The sequence below is a fragment of the Saccoglossus kowalevskii genome, chromosome 6, assembly GCF_978046115.1.
Source record: "Saccoglossus kowalevskii chromosome 6, keSacKowa6.1, whole genome shotgun sequence".
In the NCBI taxonomy this organism is placed as follows: domain Eukaryota; kingdom Metazoa; phylum Hemichordata; class Enteropneusta; family Harrimaniidae; genus Saccoglossus; species Saccoglossus kowalevskii.
The window spans coordinates 20814122-20836631 of NC_140646.1; the positions used below are offsets into that span (position 1 = coordinate 20814122).

The 22510-nt window shown below is 37.7% G+C and overlaps 1 protein-coding gene across 1 annotated transcript; it reads right to left on the reverse strand.

The window, feature by feature from the left end:
• Nucleotides 1-3778: 3778 nt before the first annotated feature.
• Nucleotides 3779-22215, reverse strand: LOC102807374 (von Willebrand factor D and EGF domain-containing protein-like). The gene is made up of 25 exons (XM_085500624.1): nucleotides 22134-22215; nucleotides 21628-21809; nucleotides 21159-21319; nucleotides 20593-20780; nucleotides 19224-19271; nucleotides 18757-19032; nucleotides 17777-17887; nucleotides 17275-17337; nucleotides 16633-16853; nucleotides 16407-16493; nucleotides 15637-15745; nucleotides 15286-15485; nucleotides 14837-14910; nucleotides 14445-14508; nucleotides 13824-14015; nucleotides 12713-12927; nucleotides 10463-10714; nucleotides 10067-10268; nucleotides 9697-9793; nucleotides 9109-9213; nucleotides 8573-8751; nucleotides 7841-8104; nucleotides 7332-7446; nucleotides 6807-6904; nucleotides 3779-6482 (listed from the first exon to the last, which is right to left on the reverse strand). Exons 1-25 carry the CDS (start codon nucleotides 22198-22200, stop codon nucleotides 6465-6467), a joined length of 3588 nt encoding a protein of 1195 aa, XP_085356750.1. The 5' UTR covers nucleotides 22201-22215; the 3' UTR covers nucleotides 3779-6464.
• Nucleotides 22216-22510: the final 295 nt, after the last annotated feature.

Here is a 22510-nt window from a genome sequence, read left to right on the forward strand (position 1 = left end):
TGTAATTATATCGAAGTATCGCAGACTGTGATTGTCCATAGAAATGTGCAAAACCAAACGTTTCACGCCGAAAAGAACCAGCTATGTGGCCTGCGTCGTGAGTAGAATAGGTTGCTTTATTACTTCAAGGCAATTACTGAAATAGTGGAATAATAGTTCATTATGAATGGGCGACAATGGAAGATTGGCAGCTATAGAAATAGTACAATTGAATCTAGTCAGTTCTATATACACACCCTACTGTTCAGACACAATAAATAGAATAATTAACTGTGTGTTTTGCGAACACGATATCGAACCATTATACATTCTACTAGACCGTGATAGTTGTTGCCTGACAGAATATAGAGGGCGGGGTGAATATTGAATTGACACTAAAAATAATTCATAATTTAAAAATGATGCAAAATCCATCCATAATGTGTCTGTACTTGTTGTTTTCTCGATTTCCAAGTTTTTTTTCTGTCGTTCTGCATGGTTGCATTGTCTGTGTGTCAGTGTGTCTGTGTGTAGTATAACACACGTCATGTCCGTTAACATAAGATGTCACGCACAGGGGGGTTGACCGTAAAATTGAAATTGGTTGAGCTTGTCTGATGTTGATTTGGCATTCCTTTTCTTTGGTCATGTTCTACGTAAGCCAGTACCTCATACTATTCTGATGGAGTTTTTATTATTTACATATTCTCAAGTGTATCCATATTAGTTTAGGATAATACCTCATCTGCCGCATTTCCCGGGATCTTTGAGGCTTTTTATGTGTACACACTACAGGCAGAAATCTTTGTATCCAAACAAATAACGTAGATAAATATTTCGGCAGTACCACATCATGATAATGTTTTCAGGGTTTCATTAGCATATGTATGTTTTATGGTCTGCAAGTGCCGACAAGAACACACGTGAAACGGAGCACACCAAAACATACACATACCAGTACATAGTTTTGTTCAGATATGTATTAATGTGTAGTCTCGGGTGATACACGTCACTCTCTCAGACCTTCTCTCGGGTGCTTATTTAAGCAAGTGCAGGTTACAGCCATGTGCATGCGCCCGGGACGCTTCAGATACATCATTTTCAATTGTTCGGTGGTATGATGTACTACATTTTACGTTTCTGCAAGACACCAGTAACTTTTTTAAGACCTTCTTTTTTCAAGCCAAATAGAATAATCCACCTACAAGCCTGCGTTATTTTTAGAAACTTAAAAAATACTAGTACGCTGTGACAAATGTAAACAAAGGCGTTGTTGATCTCAATCTTCGCCGTAGATGGCACACTGTACTGAACACTGCCAGGGCACATCTTGTTCAGTGCACAGGCTTGTTCGAATTTCATGTGAACAAACAATGTATTTCACACGCGTTGTGTCCCATATCGAACAGGACACAGCTTGAAACCTGCCATCTTTTGAACGTACCCGCCGCATGCGTCAACCCTTATTTGGTCACTAATACATATACATAAACACTGCTGTTGCAAATGCTTCTTACTACGTTCTCATTATATATTAAAGTTATTCATGCAATTATATCACAAAATAAGTTCATCTGCCGCGGTATGTCTACAGCGACCTTGATCGCAGCAAATTGGTACACCCCGCTTCATAGTTTTGTTTCAGTCAGCGAAATCACATATAAGGGGGTATATTCCCAGAAATTGGTATACAGATATTTTCTAGTTTTTCTCGAAAATAAAGGTTACGAGTTCAGTATAGTCTTCGTTTATTTGTAAACTTAGTATAATTAAGGTTATCACATATGAATATTGGGATATCACTTATTCAAACAGAGTAGGGGGGTGTATTTAACATCGGGATCAAACCGAACGTCGGGAGGACTAAAACATCCAAAATTTCCACCCATGCCATAAAACGTCATTAAATTCTGTTTTCATAAGTGAAATCCAGGGCATAAAAGAAAGAAATAATGGGATGAAAGTGATGAGTGCAGCAAATACGTAATATATATATACCAACAACCAGAAACACTACTACACGAGAGAATTCCCTCAATCGACCGCATTCCGCATCGCTCACAAACGCATATTTATTCTTAAAATGTCAAGTTGGGAATTCAAATACTTACTTTTATCTCCATAGTCCAATTCAGTAAGGGACGACGTCAAAAGATCGATGTCGGATAAAAAATTTATTTCCTTTAGTTTTGGGGTGGGGGGTTTTGACCTCAAAAAGTTTCCATCCTACAAAAACGATTTTATTTTTTAATGAAGTCAAAAAAATCTTGAAGTATTTGTAGTTCGTTTTTTTCTATCCAATCATGGACAGAAATAACCGAAAAAGAAAAAAAACAACAGAAAAATGGTTTGGTTCGAGTGTAAATCTGTGCGTCAAATGTAAAATCTTTTTACACCCACCCGACAACCAACTGTTATGCAATACCACTGTCCGATTATCAATTTGTATTTAGTGGTGAATGTAGTCTGACGCCATGACCATATGTATCAATTAAGTTTCAGTGGGGGGTAGGGGGATTTGAAAAAAAACTAAAGGAATTAAGTTTTTTATCCGACATCGATCTTTTGACGACGCCCCTAAAACCAGTTGTTAATGGTACTAAAGCATGGTGACTCACTACCATGATGTTGAGCCTATCAAGTTATCACCGAACATTATAATATCGCATAAGTACACAATTTTAATCATAACAGAACAACCGACATATGCCGTGGATTGTAGATCACATACGAGTTTAGTAGGGCGCCACGAGCGATGGGTGATTTATTGTTGCTCAATATTGACTATTATTTATATGTCTATCCCAATCATCGTTGCACTCTGTGAATATAAATAAAAATTATGAACAGTCGTTCATTTCGTATTGGGCTTGACAATGTGGATACCTGCGAGTTCCAATCTCGAATAAATCTGTTACAAACTTTGGAGGATTTTATTTCATTGCAATGCTCTACAATTGTGTTATCGCCCCGCGCCGTGTGAACACATTGCGAGATTGATTTTTCTTTATCAGAAAAGACAAAATTTGATACACAATAATCACCGAATATTGCTACGTAAAATCAGTAAACACATACGACGACAATGGTTTGCTGCTGAATACACCTAAACTATTTCAAATTGTATAAATAATTCATTTTATAACGTAGATTAGGGAGGGCCATGTGAATACTAGTAACTCACATGTAAACAAAATTCGAACTGTAGAAATGAACCACAAAAAAGTACATCTACAGATTGGGACTTATAACCGGTTTGGAGGACATATACACATGACAACCCTCCGAATTTAAGAGACAATACCATCCATCAATCTGCGTCATCATGCGTGACGCCATCTTATGTAATTGTGAACTTCTGGCCATATAGCTGGGCAAAAAAACACTCAGTATTGGTATAGGAATATATGATATGATAATAATGGTTTATGTAGCGGCATATTATAGTTTCTGTTTTTTTTGGCGATATATCAGTTAAAATCAACAATCCGATATATGTGATTGCTGTATTGTCGCTCATAACGAATACGTGCCACCATTATTGTAGCCAGGAATTTAGTCATTCAGAGTACACTTAAGATTTGCCTGGTGAATCGCTATATAACTACGCAGCACCACAGTACAGACTTCTGTGTCAACACAGATTGGCTGTTTCCATGACGTCAAGACATTACCTGGGAACATGTCCACAGCACTTCAGTCTCACGATCATAGACGATGTCTAGTCCAATATTTCGAAGTTATTGAAACTCACCATGATAATCATACAAGTAACTGTATAAATAAGACACGAACTGCATAATATGCTTTACACTTTTACTAAAACACACTAGATAATAACACTTATTACATAACAAGAACACATTTTATTTTTTCCAGGAAACTCTTGTTAATTATAATATAGTATATAGATAATATATATGAATACTGATACCCACAATGCAACATGAACCCTAATGCAAATATATGCCTAAAAAAGGTCAGTTATTCACCACGAAACGGGCATCGTTAAAGGGTGGTAGTCACGGTCGTTGCGCCACGCATGCGCGAGATATATGGGCCTCATATAAAGAAAATGGCGACTCGGACTTTGGCTGTTGCGCAGATCAACAAACACAGACTGAGACGTTACCAAGCTTTAGTTAGGTATTTTTTAGGTGATTGGAAGGTGTCGAAGGAGTCACCGGCGGTAATTAGTGCAAGTCGCGCCCAGGTAAAACCTCATACTTGTGATTTCCATTAGAAGAGCGCATTGGATTATGGGAAAATCAATGTTTACCAACACAAATGTCGCACATGCGCAGCGCGACGACCACCGCCCTTTGAATTTTATTACTAGTATCTAACGGCGGTTAATATAACAAAAAATAAAAATCAATCTTAATCTACTATCACTAAGTAAGAAATATGACTTTTACCAACTAGTCTACGTTGTACCAGTATTTGATAAGTAACTCAATAATATCAATTGTATTAAACTAGTGTGTGTAATACATTTCATATTGCAGAGTCACCAATTTGATATTCACATATCTGTTTATATATTCACATATCTGTTTATATATCCACATATCTGTTTATATATGCACATATCTGTTTCGCAACTATTTTTTTTATGTAAAACGCAGTAACTACAAATTACAACGTAGTTTCTTTTGACATTGCTTTCACAAGTTCACGTCACTGTATGTAGCTCAGCGCACGGCAGTGAATTTGTAAAGATGGTGTTGTTTAGCCTTTTTAGTTTGAACTGTATGTATAGCATTTACAACGAGAACAATTTGATATAGAAATTGCATTAAATAAGATCGTTTCTGTTGAAGAAGGCAGTCACGTAGTCACGTGACCCCAGGCGGTTGTTAAACTCTGACGATCTCGCATTTAGAATCAGAATGACGCAAAACAACTGACAAAATTAGGAACCGAAATGAAAATACTGTGAAGGCGTGCGTTTGTTCTTTAAATAAAGACAGGGGCTTTCATGGCACGAGTTCTGTAATGTTATACATTTCATCTGATATCTGCATAACCACCATTGTTATACGCCTCTGTAACCTATAGCCATGAGCGCTACAATATTTTTTTTAATTGTATTCGAGTTACTAGTATTGCACTCTATTTGACCCTTGGCCTCTCCACCTGATCAATGAAAATATAAGGCAAATAGCTGCGAAGCATATATGCCGAAGCGTACGATTTACGAGAACCTAAACTCCGGTATTTTGTTAATAGTCTTATTATTGTACATTAACTTTTAAGAAAACTGAAAACAAAAGGTCGGCTGTAATACTGTTTTTGCATTCAGAAAACGTTTGCCATTAGGCGCTGTCAGTATATTCTAAATTTTCATAATCGAACACACGACATGCGTGAACTCCACTGACACAAATTCTGAGCTATCAATTTTTTACGATCGAACCATAAGACCGTATACGTAACCGCTCTTTTATGCATTCACTATAAAAACTGTCTAGCAAATGTATTCGTGAAGTCACGTTACGAATATCTTCAGAAAGTATTACAACATGTAGTAACGAACAAATGATGCTGCCACTTTGACGAAACTCGTTGAGAATCACTGACGATATATAATCGTACATTAATCAGTGAAAATGTTCAACAGCAGAGTGTCGGTGTTGTCAGGCGCAAGAACCCAAGACTGTACAGACACAAATTCAGACTGATTTTCCACCGTTTTAGTCCATAGAAGGCGTAAAATAATAAGGTTATACACTAAATATATTGAGATAATGGCGTATTTCGAGATTGGCAGCTATTATTTCAAAAATTTCTCCGCATCGCATGTACGTAAGAATAATCGGGATTCGAAAACGGTGTTTATAGAACGGCCATAGTTTTTGCGTTTACATGATGCGAAGCAGATATGTGAAATGTGTTAGCCTACAAATGTTTTAAATCTCGGAGAGTAATTATCATCTGTGAATGCTGAGCATATGTGAACTACATCTCGTGTAATAACAAGGTTAATATTACTAGTATCTAAATATGTGTATCTTTAGAAAGTGATTCAAGAAATATACCATGACCATACCGAACAGGATTACGTCATATATAATACCTTGCAAGTTTAAGAACAATCAGCGACAGGTATTTCACGTTAGCTTGCGGTAATTTATGCATGTGTCAGATTTTTAATTTCCAACTATTAACTGATATTATTAAGAACTGTGGAATACGATTGCATGAGTGCATGAGTTGGGAAATTATCATATAAGATATGTAAGGTACTTTCAAACATCAGTGAGCAACAATGCTAAACTATGAGAGCGTTCGGAAGATGACAGAATTGCGTTTGATCTTCATCTTTGAAATTGTCAGATATTTGAAAGACACAGTTATAATAAACAGACAGATCAAATTTGTCCTAACTAAATATACAATTATATTACAGTTTTTTTTAAGGTAATGCTAATTAATGGTTTGATTGATTTTTCTACTGTGAGGCAGCGGGCAAGAAGTTCATTTCATTCTGTATCTTGAACCTGCAAGTAAGAAGTAAAAAATAGTTACCAAGTATGTAGATGAGTTCGTATAAGATTCAATACATCTTCCTTCATGGGTATGTGTATTTCTGAAGTGTATTCTGGAAATGCGTCTGTCAACACAAAACAAATAAGAAGAGAACAAACATCTCGTATTTGGTTTATCATCTTTTCTGAACTTGTTTAATTCACACAAGGACACGCACATCTTGTAGCAGTGTCTTGAGTATGTATGTAACTAATATGATTTTGTTTTGTTTTTCAAGCGAACCACCTCGCCTAAAACAGTGAACAGGAAATAGCACAGGAGATACGTTATATTACCATATTCTTAGATTTCTTATAACGCCATACAGCAATAACCGTGGCTCCCACCACCATAACGAAGCCGCCTATAGACAAACCAATGGCAAGCGAAGTATCTTTTGGATAAAACAAAACAAAAATCAGAAAAATGTTGTTGACAACACGTGACATTGTCTGCTGTAGCATTTAATACTTGCAACATAACGTAAGTAATAGTAGTGTACATTTGAAAGTAGCTAAACAAAATATATACAAGAATTTACACCAGTTTAAAGGAAACATCAAGCCAACAACAACATGACCCCGCAAGAAAAAGCCCCACAAATGTAGGAGAATGCGATTTACAGTTTTTTATATCACTTTTCATTCTGTAGATATTCAACTTTTTCATCAGTATTATGTGGTCAGCCATCTTGATTCTCAAGCAAAGGACTATGGGTAAAGTATGACATCATAGAATCTGTTGTCATAAATTACGCCATACACGTGTATGTAGGTGTAAATGGCCATATATTGTGGATATGTTTCTGATAATCTACTTACTATCCGTATCAGTCCAGGTGTCCTGAGATATGTCAGGAATGCACTGCATCGTAGAGTCACTTGGATGGTACTCACCAGATGAATAACAATGTCCATTAATTTCACACGCATTGTTCTGACAAAAAAAGGATGGCATGTACTTAGATTTCTAATGACGACATGATCCAATAGGCGCACATGGCCGCAGAGATATCGTAGAGCGCGAGAGAGCCACGAGATTTGTAAACCAAACACTGCTTATATTAAGCCATGTTGTCGTGTACTGACCACATGTGTGTGACATCACCGAGGCGCCAGCACGAGGTAGAACCACCTTGTCATTGGTCGAACAAGAGAAGGGGTCAAAATCACACAGTTATGCTTGGAAGCAATCTTGGTAAAGTATGTGGTTTGACTAAACGTTATACACGTGCTAAAATGAATATCCCAAAATGACATATGATTAATGAGCGAGGATAAATAGAGCTCCGTGATAATTTAACCTTTGACCCCATTATGATATAACTTACCTTAAGGCGACACATTCTATTGTCATTACATTCGATACATATCGAATCATACATTGTCAATACCATTCCATTACTCAATGTAGCTCCCCTGTCGTTGCTCACGTATACAATCACAGTAGCGAACGTTGTACCCTTTTCTTCCGAGTGTGCAGTGGTTATAATAGATTCTGGAAATTGACAATATACTTCGCGGAAACTCATAAAAAATGTCTCGGTTTCATGTAAGTTACCAACTGCAGTTTCCGACCAATCGCCATCGATATGCTGCAATGCGATCAACAATGTTTTAGCCGACTGCTGTACACAGTTCAGAAACTAATGGTCGCTATACAGAAGCATGTCTGAATGTCTGTAACACATTGCGTAAGGCCATCACGTAATAATATATATCATAACTAACGTATTTCTGTTATCTTCTTTTAGTTTTAAAGTCCGACTTAATATTTGGATCCTTTTTCAAAAATGGTGTTCACTGTTGACTAACAGTCAAATGAATACTAATTTAAACATAAAATATTGCTAAAATTTTGCATGGTACATCCAGAAACACGAAGATTGCGTAGCGTCTAGCGGTAATTATAATTAAAATGTGGTAAAATGACGTCAGAAGTGAATAACTGAGAAACGGTTCGGAATCACATGGCAGAATCACTGATAAAATTTGTCTGATATGAAAACGCGACAATTCAGGAATACCGTGATGATAAACCAACCAATTGCTTACACATTTACCTCTGTAATTGCGTAATGGCATGACGAATCATTGGAATCAAGTAAATTATTCCCAACTAGGGAAGGAAATTGACAGTCTTCGGTGCGTGCGTCACACAGCCCATGATATCGGTCGCCTTCTACCAATAACACATTTGGAGGTTGAGACAGATCAACAGAGCAGTCAGCGCCGCCATATCCTGTAAGTAGGTGCGTGAATAGCGATAAGATGAAACTAATTACATAAAGCATTTGAAATCATCAAGTTGGTTAAAACGCGGTGGTCGTAGCGCAGCGCGTGTTCGAATTTCATGTAAATAAACAATGTATTTTACATGCGTTGTATACGTCGCTATGAGTCCCATATCGAACAGGACGCGGTGCGACAACTATTTTCTCGTATAAACGGCGAAAGAATGTAAAACTTCAGCAGACGTCCCTGTAAAACACAACCTCTTTCGACGACGAGTTTCCCCGGCTTATATGAGGTGTTCACTCGCCGGTGTACAGAATTACGAGCGCTGGTGCCGTAGTTGTGAAAATAAAACGCAACTTACCTTCAATACAATGGCATGATCCATTCTCGCATCTGCCCTGTTCACTACATCGTGTATAGCAAAGTGAATTATACAAAACAGATGGCGGCACATAAGTTCCATTCACTGAAATGAAATAATCGTAAACACCGAAAATGACGTGTAACTGCTAACACTGTGCACATCATAGTGAATACTCCACTCATGTAAATCGCGCCCTCCAGCGGCGAAGTATCTCTGTGAGGTAAATGGGTAAAGGGAATGCTATGCTTGGCTTGCCATTTTTTTTGATCTGCAGTCTTTCGTTTTTGACAATTTGTAAATGGCATTGCGTTAAAGTCGCGAATTATGGAAATCTGTGTAGGTGGCTACTACGACAGTTAAATGTCGCGTGCTATCTACACTAGATGAAGAGCATTAGAATGCAGAATGCATAAACCCTGGCAAAAAAAAAGAAGATAAAGATTATCGCCGGTCTTTGTGCGATCAGCAAATGTTAACGCCTTCACCACAGCATTTAGCGCACATAGCCCCAATCGCGTCAATCAAACTTGAAGGCGTGTGTCGTTATCTGCCGTTATTGAATGTTACGTAATAAGTCTACCGTACCATTCTCATACAAGGTTACGTTCTTTAGAACTTCAAATTCACAGTGATATTCCATCTCCCGTACCGCAATATATACAAGGTCAAAACCATCAATCAACTGGCGAGAAAAAAACATGTGTATTACGTATTAACAATGTGTGCAGTATCGACTTTTCCACATTGCTTTGCCAGAAGCTACCCTCAAAACTTGTTGTTATACATAAAGTTATGTTGTTCATTCAGAAAAATACATACTTCGTATATAGAACACCGTGTCGCTGTGAAGTAAAAGAGGTGTGAATGGAAATCCAACGTTCTCGTTTCCGTTTCACTGAAAGGGAAGTAAGAGCGCCATCAGTGTTTAGAGTGTGACAATAAATTTATCAATTACCGATATGTCTTCAACACATCCATCCACACCGATAAACAAGTCCACGTTATGTACCGACGTACAATATTCAGCCACCGGAGAGCTCAACACTGCGGATCGACACCGACTCTCGGCCTCATCGCGAGTTATACCACTGCGAGTTGGCCAGCTGACTGATACTTGTATTGTTGCTTCGGGTGTAATGACCTCTCGTTTTTTCCTCCTTTCAAACAGAGATAAGGAAGTTTATGATAAAATGTACCCCAAGACAGCGACGTGACCAAGTATAAATAATCAGCCCAGATAATATCACACGTGGCATGGTCTATGTTTTTTTTTTCATCCTCTTTGTTCGAAAAAGCCACATCACACCAGAACAATGTTGCTCAAGAGTCATATTCAAATTATGGAAATTACCTCACTGGCTGGTTTTCATGATTTTCAGCGGTAATAGCCGATCGCCTACCTACGTTGACAGTAGTTACATCCATACGAGAGAATACGTCCGGCGGTGGTTGAACACCTGTCCCTTCGCCACATTCTTCCAACACCACGTCATCAAAACATTCACACATAGTATCACCATCATCGTCATTAATAGATTCCTGGCTATCGTCTGATTCAACAATATCTGGCAGGCTTTCGAATAAACTCTCCCCTTGGTTCAATCTAGTAGATTTATAAACATACTTATAAATAAAACATATTTGAGGTGACGTCATGATTACATCATTCTTTTGACCCATTACATTTTTGACTCCCAAAGCACACAATGGGAGTCTTTGTGGTAAGTGCATCTGTGTGTGACTGTTCCACTGATATCTCAAGAACCAATTATCAGATTTTATTGAAACTTGGTACTTAGATGCTCTGGGTTAATACTCAGACCTGATTAGTTTTTGGTTGAAGTCTTTGCATATTAATTACTAATTGCATATTAATTAACTGATTTTCAAGCATTTTTACTTGTTTCTCATGTACTATTGAGCAGATATTAATGAAACTTGCTCTGGGATAATGTTCAGACCGGACAAGTTGTTGGATGTAATCCATGCATATTAATTAACTAATTTGCATATTAATTAACCGACGTATGGCATTTTCAATTGTTTTTCATGTACTAATCAACATATATTAATTTACTTTTTACATAGATGCTCTGGGATAATGTTCAGACCTGACTAGTTTTTGGTTGAATTCCATTTATATTAATTATCTAATTTGCATAATTAACACTTATATCTCAAGTACTATTGAAAGATTTCAATGAAACTTGGTACATAGTTGCTCTGGGACAATGTGCAGACCTTATTGGGTTTCGGTTGAAATCTGAGCATATTAATTAAATATTAAGCATTTTCACTTTTTGTCAAGAACCATTAATCAGATTTCAATAAAACTTGGTATATACACATGTAGATACTTAGGGATAAGCCATATACATGCTCAGTTTAGGGGTAAATTTTGTACTTACTAATTACCTAATTTGCATAAATTAACCAATTTATAGATGCTCCACAGATATCTTGAGTACCACTGATCAAATTTTAATGAAACTAGGTACATAGGAGCTTCTAAATAATCCACAAATCTGATTACCCCAGGGTTGAAATCCATGCATCAACTAATTACCTATTATTAGTTTCATATGTGTTTCTTAATATGTATAACTGTAATGTAACAAGTACTGTTGCAAATTGGGACATGCAGCCGGTGCTATAATTGTGTTGTCTGAGAAGATATATGACTATCATATATAGTCATTATTTCATTAAATATTTATAATTGTTAAACCATAGTTACTTGGAGCCAATCCTAATTATCGGTTGCAGTTTTATTGTTCAATACTGTATTTGCTCTATTATAAGGCACATGTGGTTACTGTAAATATACATGACAAGGACTGTCACAGGTCTATGGTGAAAATAAGACATATTTCAATGATTTTGCATGCAATAAACCAAATATTTGCTTTATGTGTATTGAAAATGTGTTTTTAATATTATAGTATTTGTATTTCATGCCCCCAAAACCTTCAGCACACGGGAGTTCTTTCTAAGTTTTCTTTAATTCTGCTATATAGTTGGTAACAAATAATAACAAATGCCCGTGATATACCAACAGGATATATAAAGGGACATATCCATACACTATTGGAAAAATGTACTAAGTTAAAGTAATAACTGATTCTTTCTCGCGAGAATTTTCACAACTTCACATTTGCGGGAATTTGTATTCTTGTCAAAAAAAGGCGAGATATGTTTTCCTCTCAAATAAAGAGATGTAATAAACAATTTTCACCAAAAAGTTCTAGAAAGTATCAATTTCTCGCTGTAATCTTGCACTTTTTTACCAGCAGCGATCATATGATCGGCTTTGAAACGGCTGATTTGATCTTGTGCGAAATGAATTGTCAGCTTCACATCGTCAGTTGTTTTCTTGTTATATTGCACTCTGGCTGTCAGTGAAATCAAACGTTAAAGCGGGGGGGGGGGGTCGTCACCTGAGCACGCGCGGGAATTAAGTCCCAAGCGACGATAACAACACACGCTAAAAACACAAAGGCTCATGGGTAGACAATGACACGCAATGGCCATCTTACGCATGCGCAGGTGACGACTCTCCCGCTTTAAAAGTAGTAAATAATATTCACACAAAGGAGCTCACTTCCAACTGGAACAAAATTCATCGGGTCGTCTTCCAACAACGGTATAGTCGAGGCGTTCGCCATTAACCATTGTATAATCATTGCTCCGGTCAACATCAAATATTCCGCACAGTCCTAGCGTATTTTCTATATCGTCACTTGGAACAACAATCTGCACATTCATACCCCATGATTCGACGTCGATGGTGACCGTACTACCAGACGGCGTCTGTACCTACATAACGTCAAACATTAACACCAAGTTAGCAAATATTTAGAATTTAGTTGGGCTGATTTAATTATGCTATAAATATCAATAACACTTAAAATGACAATCAATACGAAATCCAACAGGTTTATTCTGACTGAAATCCAAGGCTAATAAATATTCATTAATGCATATTGCATTGAGGCACCGTAAACTGTTGGTTGATTCACACTTTACTAGAGAAGATCATGGTCGAGGTCAAGTGACACGATGTTTCAGTACTCTGAGTTTAGCGAAAACACAAACATCGTCGAATACTGTTTAGCAAAGTATTTGGATATGTATGTATTGAAGTTGTGATCTTGCGGCCGAGGAGAGTTTCCATACACAGTTGAAGCTAGTAGTTGCAAGTCACGAAACCATTACCAAATATACACGCTGATTTTTTTTTCTGAACACTAATCGTTTATTAGTGTTATTGTTTCACTTACGCCATTAACATAATTCATTCATTATTTTTCATTTATGAATATGCCAATAAAATTATGATAACTGTGATTCACATGTGACAAGCAGCAGAGGACAGAATATTAATCATGAATATTAATGTCCTTCCAATTGTGTTTCGCCATGGAGAGAAAATATTCGATATACTTCGCAAATTCGTCAGAAATGAATGCGGTCAATTTACAATACTGTACTGGCAGCTTTTCCCATCCTTGAAAGATACTACCACATATGTACGTTGGTCAGTTTTACCTTCATCATACACATTACTTTAATGTGATGTCGACAAGTCATGTCGTGCGCTGACGGTCATATCCAGTTACTCCGCCGACATTTACACGCATTCAAAAATAAGGTCCCGACATACGAAGATAAAATGAGAGTCTCCATGAATGAGTTGTCACTTCATCACTTACTGTAAAACGTTTACCACTCTCGTCTCGTAATATTTGCATTCTTGGGGAGTCACCTATAATTCTCTCCAATTGAGGAGCCGTTTCACCCCAAACTCCGTCACACATAGAAATCCTTACGACTTCATTGTCTTCCCGTATAGCAACTCCACAGTTGCAGTAAACGGCCCAGCATTGCCAGGTCCGTGTATGAACCTAAAATGTAACGCATACACAGATATGTTTTAATATGCAACACATCATAAGATGTGGTTGATAAATGTGGAGAAGCTATAATTCTACTGGGGATAATCAGGAGGTACCTCCTTTTTCGATATGTGGAGTGTTGAAGTGGCGCAATGATTCGGTTGGCGACGGGGTGATTGTATGCATAATAAGTATTTTAACTTTTTTTCTATTTGTCTGTATTTATGCACGCGTTTTTGAATTGTAAATACGGTTATCTGACTATATGAATATCTACATAGCAGCTCATCATCTCTCGGTTGCACCCGTCAACCATTCTTGCAGAACAAACAATGTGCAGTTTTTTTTGATGCGCTTACACGACATACATTCCTGCTGCACATTAGGAGAATGCAAACTATGACATAATTGCGTACTCTCCAATAAAAATCCACTCACCTCAAAATTCCGGCTAGTACTTCTATGCAATACAAAATCTCCAGCCATATAACAGTCATATTTTCTGTATAGTAAGTATAATTGAATTCTGAATAAGTCTCGCTGAATTTGAGTGTCAATCAATATTGTGGAGGAGAGAATTATACTCAGACCGGCTTGTGATCTGTTTCCACGATTTACGTTTTTTAACAGAAATTCATGAAGAAAACACAACTATTCTAAGCGTGACTAGTCAATTATTCATTTTGACCATGACCTCACATACAAACACACTATTGATTGGGCAGGAAAGCACGAAATATTTCAGATTCCAGTAAAGAAAAATGGCGTCATTCATAGATAAGACATTCGAACATTTGCATAATAGTCACGAAACACGAATTACTACTTACGTTCCATCATACGTCACGAAATGTGGATCACCATTACTTGTACAACGAGCGGTGTCTTTATCATGTACTTCGACCTAAACATAAATATATAGAGATTATCACTGATAAAAAACGCGACAACCACGATACTGTTTGTCACACTTTCGTTAATATGAGTTCATGCCATCAGCACACCAACAACAATATTATTGTTATGAATCCCAATATTGTGAAAACATTACCAAAAAATGACATTAAAAAATGGAGTTTCCAGAGTGATAATAGTTTTTCATTACGTATGCATCGCATATATGTGCATGCGCAGTAACAGGCACAGTATTGACAAATTTGAATTTGGCTTGAAGTGCCGTAATATATACTATTTACAACATTTCCATGTAATAGCGCATTATCCCCTTCCAAATAACAAACACGTGTATGCAAATACAAATTAACAAGACAATGTTTACTGAGGTGGTTTCTCTATATCCGGGTTCAACATTCACGGAACAGTCACCAGTGGGCTCAAAATACACCGTTAAATACTGGTCGCCGTCTTGTTGGAAATCACGCACTGCGTCTATTTTGACGTTTAATAAACGGTCAAAAGTGTCGTATTCGATGTGTAGCAGACATGAACTGAAAACCACTTCAGATCGACCTTGAATTACTGAAATGACAAAATCATAATACGATAGGCGAGACAAAATTAGAACGGGGCAATATTTTGTACAAAAAATTAGAACTAAATTGACCGTAAATTGAATCAAATACGGACCAGACTGTTCGTAGTTATAGTGTACGTTAAACAAGTCGCCAACCTCTTTGTGCCTTCACTCTTATTGTACACGACATCGGCACTGATGCTCGCACGAACACGTGGCTTGGGAGTTGTTGGGCTTCACTGACAGTGATACTTCGCGGAACAACCTGTTGGGGAAAGACAGAGCGTAAAACACTTTTTGAATGAAGGAAAACGTCAATTTACAAAGAGCCCGGTAAACCATGGTGGCATATAGGTGACATTAGGTTGTAAGGACTGTGAATATGGCGGATAGTATAAGGTTTATGACAAAATACCAGAAATTCAATTCTTGTTATTTGCTTTAGCGAACTGGGTTTTTGTGACGTGCACTTTGGACTCCTCTCCGATTCTGTTCGCTCGAGGGGAATTCCATAACTCAAACTGTAAATGTTGTAACCATTGAAGAGAAATAAGGTCATAAAGACGATGGTCATGGAGGTTGGCAGTATTTTCCTCGGTCATTTCTGAATACTCAGCTCTCTCGGGCCGACTACGAGATGTTTGCTATGACGATGACCGCGAAGTCTTATGAAAACTGAAATTCCCGCCACCAGAAAATTCACGTTTGTATGATGAAGTCATGTGTTATAGTTTATAATTTATCCATTCTTTGCTGCTATGGTTTTCTAAATTCAATTTTAAAGGACAATATTTAACAACGACGAAAAATGCGATAGAAAATGCAATCCCATAAACAACGCAACATTTGCATTTTTTTTCCAACACCGAATGAGATAATAGTAGTTCATTCAAGGTTCGTATACGCAGTCACCAGCGAAAGCTTACCGCTATTTCAATGGTTTGTTCGTGACTTTCTTTTGTGGGGCTATCAATGTCAGAACCTCTGTACTTGCAGCTGACACGACATTTGACCTGGAACCAAAAACACAAGTTCATGATAATCACCGTCCTTACTACTTATTACAACAATCATCACGATGACTTGCACCATCAAAATATTCCCCTCCCCCCTCATCTTAAGAACTTATCATTTCTGTTAATCATTACTCACATGAGAACCAAGTGTATATGAATTTTCATCAATGATATCATCTGTATGACCATCTGACAATATGGTTTCCTTGACGACTTCATTGTTTACAAGCCACTGTACAGTGTATAGTATCGATGAATCTCTCTCGTAATTTATAGAGCATACTAAATACGCGTAGTTATTGATCTCATCATAAAATGCTTCGATTGTCGGATCTCCTTCCATTCTCGGGTAGTTGTCTATTGAACATAACGGAAAAGACATCAAACGAGTTCGTATTATTGGCATTCGTGGCAAGCTGCGTTCAACGACTGCGATTATTGCAGTTTCGGCGGCACGGAGGGGAGAGGGGGCGATCGCCCTCGTAAAGAATGTTGGGGGTCGCCTCACCAAAATCAAGCTGAAACCCTTTGTGTCAGCAAAATTTGCCCCTCAAGATGCAGGAAATAGCGTTTCAGAGAGTTTAGATTTCAAAATTTTTAAGCAGCAGCATGCCCCCGGACCCCCTAGTAAGGTCGCGCATTCGGCGCAAGGCTGGTGAGCAGATCTCGCCCCTCATGCAAAATTTGGTGCCGCCGCCTCTGTATTACTACGTTACCATCAACGAACTAGCAATACTGGCTTACATAATTTATGTGGCAAATCAAAGTAGTCACTTACTCGAGCAGCCAGGCTGGAGTCCATTCGATGACCGTTGACCCGGTGGGCATGGCTCCAGATCTCCTATAATATGTGGCGTAACAAAAATAATGCATTTAGTGAGGGAGAATCATCGGCGGGTACTTGAAGCTGTTGTAAGATTAATAGCATGTTCATTTCATGACAATACTGCATTGATGCAGAATGTTGACCTGTAACTACTTTTTTCGTTGAAAATAAACAAACAATAATGCTGTTTTCGAAAAAAATAACCATGGTATATTCTCTGCTTCACACATTGCCTCATAGTAACTATCCATTGTGAACCGGGGTGGGAAACTCTTATAATAGTAGACTGACATTGCCAAGTGAGGCTCACGCATTTTATTGTGATTTTTGACGGAAAATCTAGATAGTATTCCTAGTAAACTGGTACTATCATGATATAGAAGCACGTCGGCGTGACGGTCATATGTTTCATATTAAAATTGTGACCATAGTGTTTTACAACTTGGACTTGTACCTGCACAATATGCCGCTGGACAACCATCTAACGGTTCGAGATAGTAGACGTTGAAATCACCACAGTTCATCACGTCAATACTTATTGCGCGATCACAACAGTTGTCTGCGCCTAGAATAAGAACCAAGTATTACATCTTTGCTTAACCGCAAACTTTATAACATCGCTTTTAATCACAGTGTAAACTAAATAATATTTTTTGCTGATCGCAATGCAAGTTGAAAATGTTATTGTAATATTTTGGCGGACGTCATTTTGCCATCACTATGGAAACAATTATTAAATTGTTCTAAACACCGAAGGCATACGACGTTCTTATCTATGCAAAATGTTAAGAAAGCTAAGCGGTGATAGAGCAATTTCTTTGGGTGAAGTGAACGATAATTGTATCTCAATGTATTCGTTCATTTTCAAAGCAAAAATCAAGTACACACAACAGTACAGTGATACTATAGTATTATACGGCTGTGTTAACATACGCAGCTATAAGCCTAGTAATGTACAGACCTCAGTTACCCATCCCCATTCTCTAGTGTTTTTAAATTAAATAACCACAAAAAACACTATTACTTTCATGTGATTGCCACAAATGAATTATACACAGTGGTTTGTCATCTGTGGATCAATCTTAAAAGTCATTCTATCTACAATGGGAATAATACAAGTCGTCAGATAATCACCACAACTTATAATTACAGAGGACAACATAGCGTGGCGATTTCTTGTACATAATGACTAGGGGGAGTCGCGTTTGATAGGCAAGCGCGTCATAGATGTTGCATTGTTCGTTGCCTACGAAGCACGTGAGACTTGTAGCCCGTAGATGACATTGCGGCAAATATCAAACACAAATAAAGTCAAAGGTAACGTTACAAGTATTTCCGGATGCGCGATGGGCACGCAATAACGTTCGTCGTTGTATAACTGTAGATAGAATATAAGTGTGAATTAGCTAAGAATTACTATTATAATATACCCACCTTCATTTATGCACAGTGTCACATCTTTACAGTCATTAACATCAGGTATGACATCATTGATCCATGCTGGAAACTGCGTCCCACAGTGTCCAGTTGGCACACACGAAGTTGGTATATCATTGCCGGCCACACTACTAAATTTATACCACCCTTTATTCAACTCAGCATCGCATACATACTCATCCTCAGATTCAAAATGACTGGATAGGAAAGATACACTGCGAAATGGGTTGTCAATTTCCGTGTATGTGGCTGGATCACATGGGTGCTCTATATCTACAGAATAATACACATACTACACTGAGAGGCTGACATATATTGTGTAAGGCATTGTGAACTCAACGGTATCAGTAGATAACGCAACCTCCAACTATTGTAAGGATACATTCCATGAGGAATTGTCAACTCTAGTTGAACTGCAGATACCAATTTCCAAACAAATAAACTTCCAAATGTAATTTACTTACCTGGCGACTTTATAAATATCGCGAATATATCCGCAAGACCAGGAGAATCTTGGAGACAATATAAGGAAACACGTCATTAGTATGCAGATGATAACTGTACTACAAAAATTCATTTCATTAATATTTAGCGATCTCATGCATTTATTCCTTCCATCCTTCTGTTATCGATTACATCAGGTACACACCTCGTTGCAGTAATGTTTAGAATCAACAACTTGCATGTTAAGGGTAGACATTATAATTTTTATTACCGGAATTGTATAAAGTTTGTGTACTAATTGTTTTTTTAGTAGTGGCAACTTCGCAAAACTTTAACCGTGAAACACATCCCTGGTAATCACGTGATCGTGCCAACGACTGCAGCGATTGGTAGATCGCATGTTTCCTGTGTCACGCCTTAGAGTCTTATGAGAGAGCTTTGTAAGACTTTATAAAACACGGAGTAGAGAAGTGAGCAGCAATGTGTGACCTCAGCTGACGGTTTGCATGAATGAAGCCGGACTATCTGTAACGAACTAATGTGGGCCGAATCTGGTATCTCTACATGCGTGTAAGTGTTATCAGCCAAGCGAGGCAAAGTTTCCCGAACACAACGCCAGTGTTAACACCACTTCCTTCCACCCTTCCAAATTTATATATTCAAAGACTCGTATGTATATACACGGTAACTATGTACACGTGCGTATGCATCAGTTTCTAGACTCTCCGGGATATACAAATGAATCGTAAAGTGGAATATATTCCCCTTTGTACACTTTGGAGTAACCCTCCAGCGGCTATAAACAATGTATTGTTCGATAATATTCAACCACTTTCTCAAACTACGCAACATAAAGAAAAGGGTGGAATTTCATCAGTTAAAAGTGGCGGACAGTACAAATGATAAAGTCGTATGGTTATACTGTCTTAACTTTCCAACGCTCATTTTGATCAGATATGCATGACTCGAATTCATTATCTCGTGGAAAATAAGGTTGAAATAGGTTCCAAATCCACGTACACATGTCTTGGTGTGAATTTATTCAACCGTCCCTCAAGTGCTAAACATGAGTGTTGTTTTGACATTATCGTGTATGCGTAACCACAATAGCGTGAGCCCGCTCCAAGCGTTTTGTAAATGCAGTTCAAAGTAACTTGCCGTTACTAGGCAACATGGGCATCAATTCCCACACAAACACAATTCAAAGTTCCCACAGTTGGTAGTTTTACTAAAACCAATATGTCTGATACTTGTTATAAAACGGCAGTGCATGATTGCTTAATTTAGTTCCATTCATACAATTTTCCATCATTTTTTTTCAAAAAGAAACTCTCAACATGTTAAACCCCGCCAGGTATGCCACACAAAAATAATTCACTAATAACTCACCATCGTTCCACGTATTTCCGAATGGTTTTAGCTCAGAGTACAGAAAAGTTGGAAACCCCGACTCTGGTTGCCCGGTCTCATCCCAATCACAAGCCTCTTCTGCTGTACGTACAACTAACCAACCATAGTCGAGGTGGCATCCCCCATACTGCCCGTTTATGAAAAACGTGCGGCCGACTTCAGTGTGACTGGAATAAAGTAAAGGTATATTAGATTAGGCAGTAAAGACGATGAATAAAAAACGCGAGTCTGGTTTATATAACACAGCGAGAAGGATTTATTTAACAACAACAACAACAACAGCATGAAGAAAGAATACACTGTAACAACGACGCCTAATAATTACACCAAATATTGCGAGTCGAACAGAATCACCTCACTGTCCTATTTTAAAGAATCAGTTTCAACAGAACAGTTTGGCGAGTCCTAATAACTACATCTGAAAAATAACAATGATATTATAACGATTGTTGCAGTATATCCACATACACAGGATACAATACTCATAATGATTTACCAATTTATATGTATATAATACAGTAATATATAAAGTAAACATATCCTACCCTTCAATGGAAAAGTAGTTAGTAACTGTAGTACTTGTCAGATCACTGTATGGACTATCCACTAATCGTTCTTGAGAAAACCAGTTGTGTTTGTCACTTCCGGTACCATCGAAAATAAAATATGTCACCTCCTCACCAGCTGTGTACAATGAAACCTTTACCTACAAATACATGCAGGGAGTGAATATATGTAATATGAGTTTATCTGTGGAATTATATTGTATATTTGAATAATATACCCTAATATGTTTGCTGGGGTGGGGTATATGCGGAGTACGAACGATGTAAGGGATGCATCAACTGCATACATTTTTTTTATAAATATATCAGAATTATGATTCTGTCACAGAACATAGATGCGACTTCTTTGCAACATTAATTCACAGTACTTGACGTGTTATCATCATGGTCATATACACTTTTTCGATTTGGTCATTACTATTCGTGACAGGTAATCAGTTTGACATACCTGCTGAATGTTCAGCTCACCCCATCTTTCAACTAAACTACTCTTAAAATGTTGTGGATATGAATCGTCCAACAGTTTCGCATCCGGGTTATCCTCGTTCAGGGTACTTTCGCCAAGCCATAGACTGTGCATATCGCCGCCGATTCCACTCACTCCCTTAAAAACCAATGTCCAGTGGTCGTCTAGATTCGGTAAAAAGCGACAGAATTCACATTGATTTTAATATCTATAATAATTGGACATTACATTACCATTATGACGAATATGTACAAACCCAAATGTTAAGCGTATTTGTTTGTTTTTTTTTTGGTTCAGGTCATAATAGTAATTGGGTTTCAAAATATGGCCACCATCATCTTCGTGTGTCGATGGTTCAGACCATAATATTAGCGGTTCATTTACCAAATATAAATATCCAGTCGTAGTCGTAATGGCAACAGGCGCGTAATATTGTACTAACACACTGATCACAAACAACTGCCAATTTTGAAACCAGAATTACTTACCACATACACTCCACGTCATATGAACAGCGTTGAAAAACACTCCAAAAATAAGGGCCTTGTACACCATGATGCTGACTGGGCGTCGGCTCGAAGAAGTATGACTACTTGGTTATTTTTTTTTTTGTTAACTGCAAAACAGATTAAAATCCAACACTAGAACTGTATCTCACAACAATTGATCCTTAATCTTCAAGTGTTATTGTCTGTTTACAGTTATAGTTTAAGGCAATGTAACTATCTGAATGGGTCATTCAAATCACGCATGTTTTGTCACCGCTTTTTTGAGATTACTAATATGTGTCTATTACGGCATGGGCACAGATTGGGAATTGAGTGTCAATTTTCAAACATAACGCCTAAACTCTTTCCCACATGCG

Coding starts and splice junctions, on each gene's coding strand:
- LOC102807374 (XM_085500624.1), bottom strand. CDS start 22,200: ATGGTGTACAAGGCCCTTATTTTTGGAGTGTTTTTCAACGCTGTTCAT. Junction 19,033..19,223: donor GATATTTATAAAGTCGCCAG/GTAAGTAAATTA, acceptor ATTATTCTGTAG/ATATAGAGCACCCATGTGAT. Junction 15,746..16,406: donor AACAAACCATTGAAATAGCG/GTAAGCTTTCGC, acceptor TTTCCCCAACAG/GTTGTTCCGCGAAGTATCAC.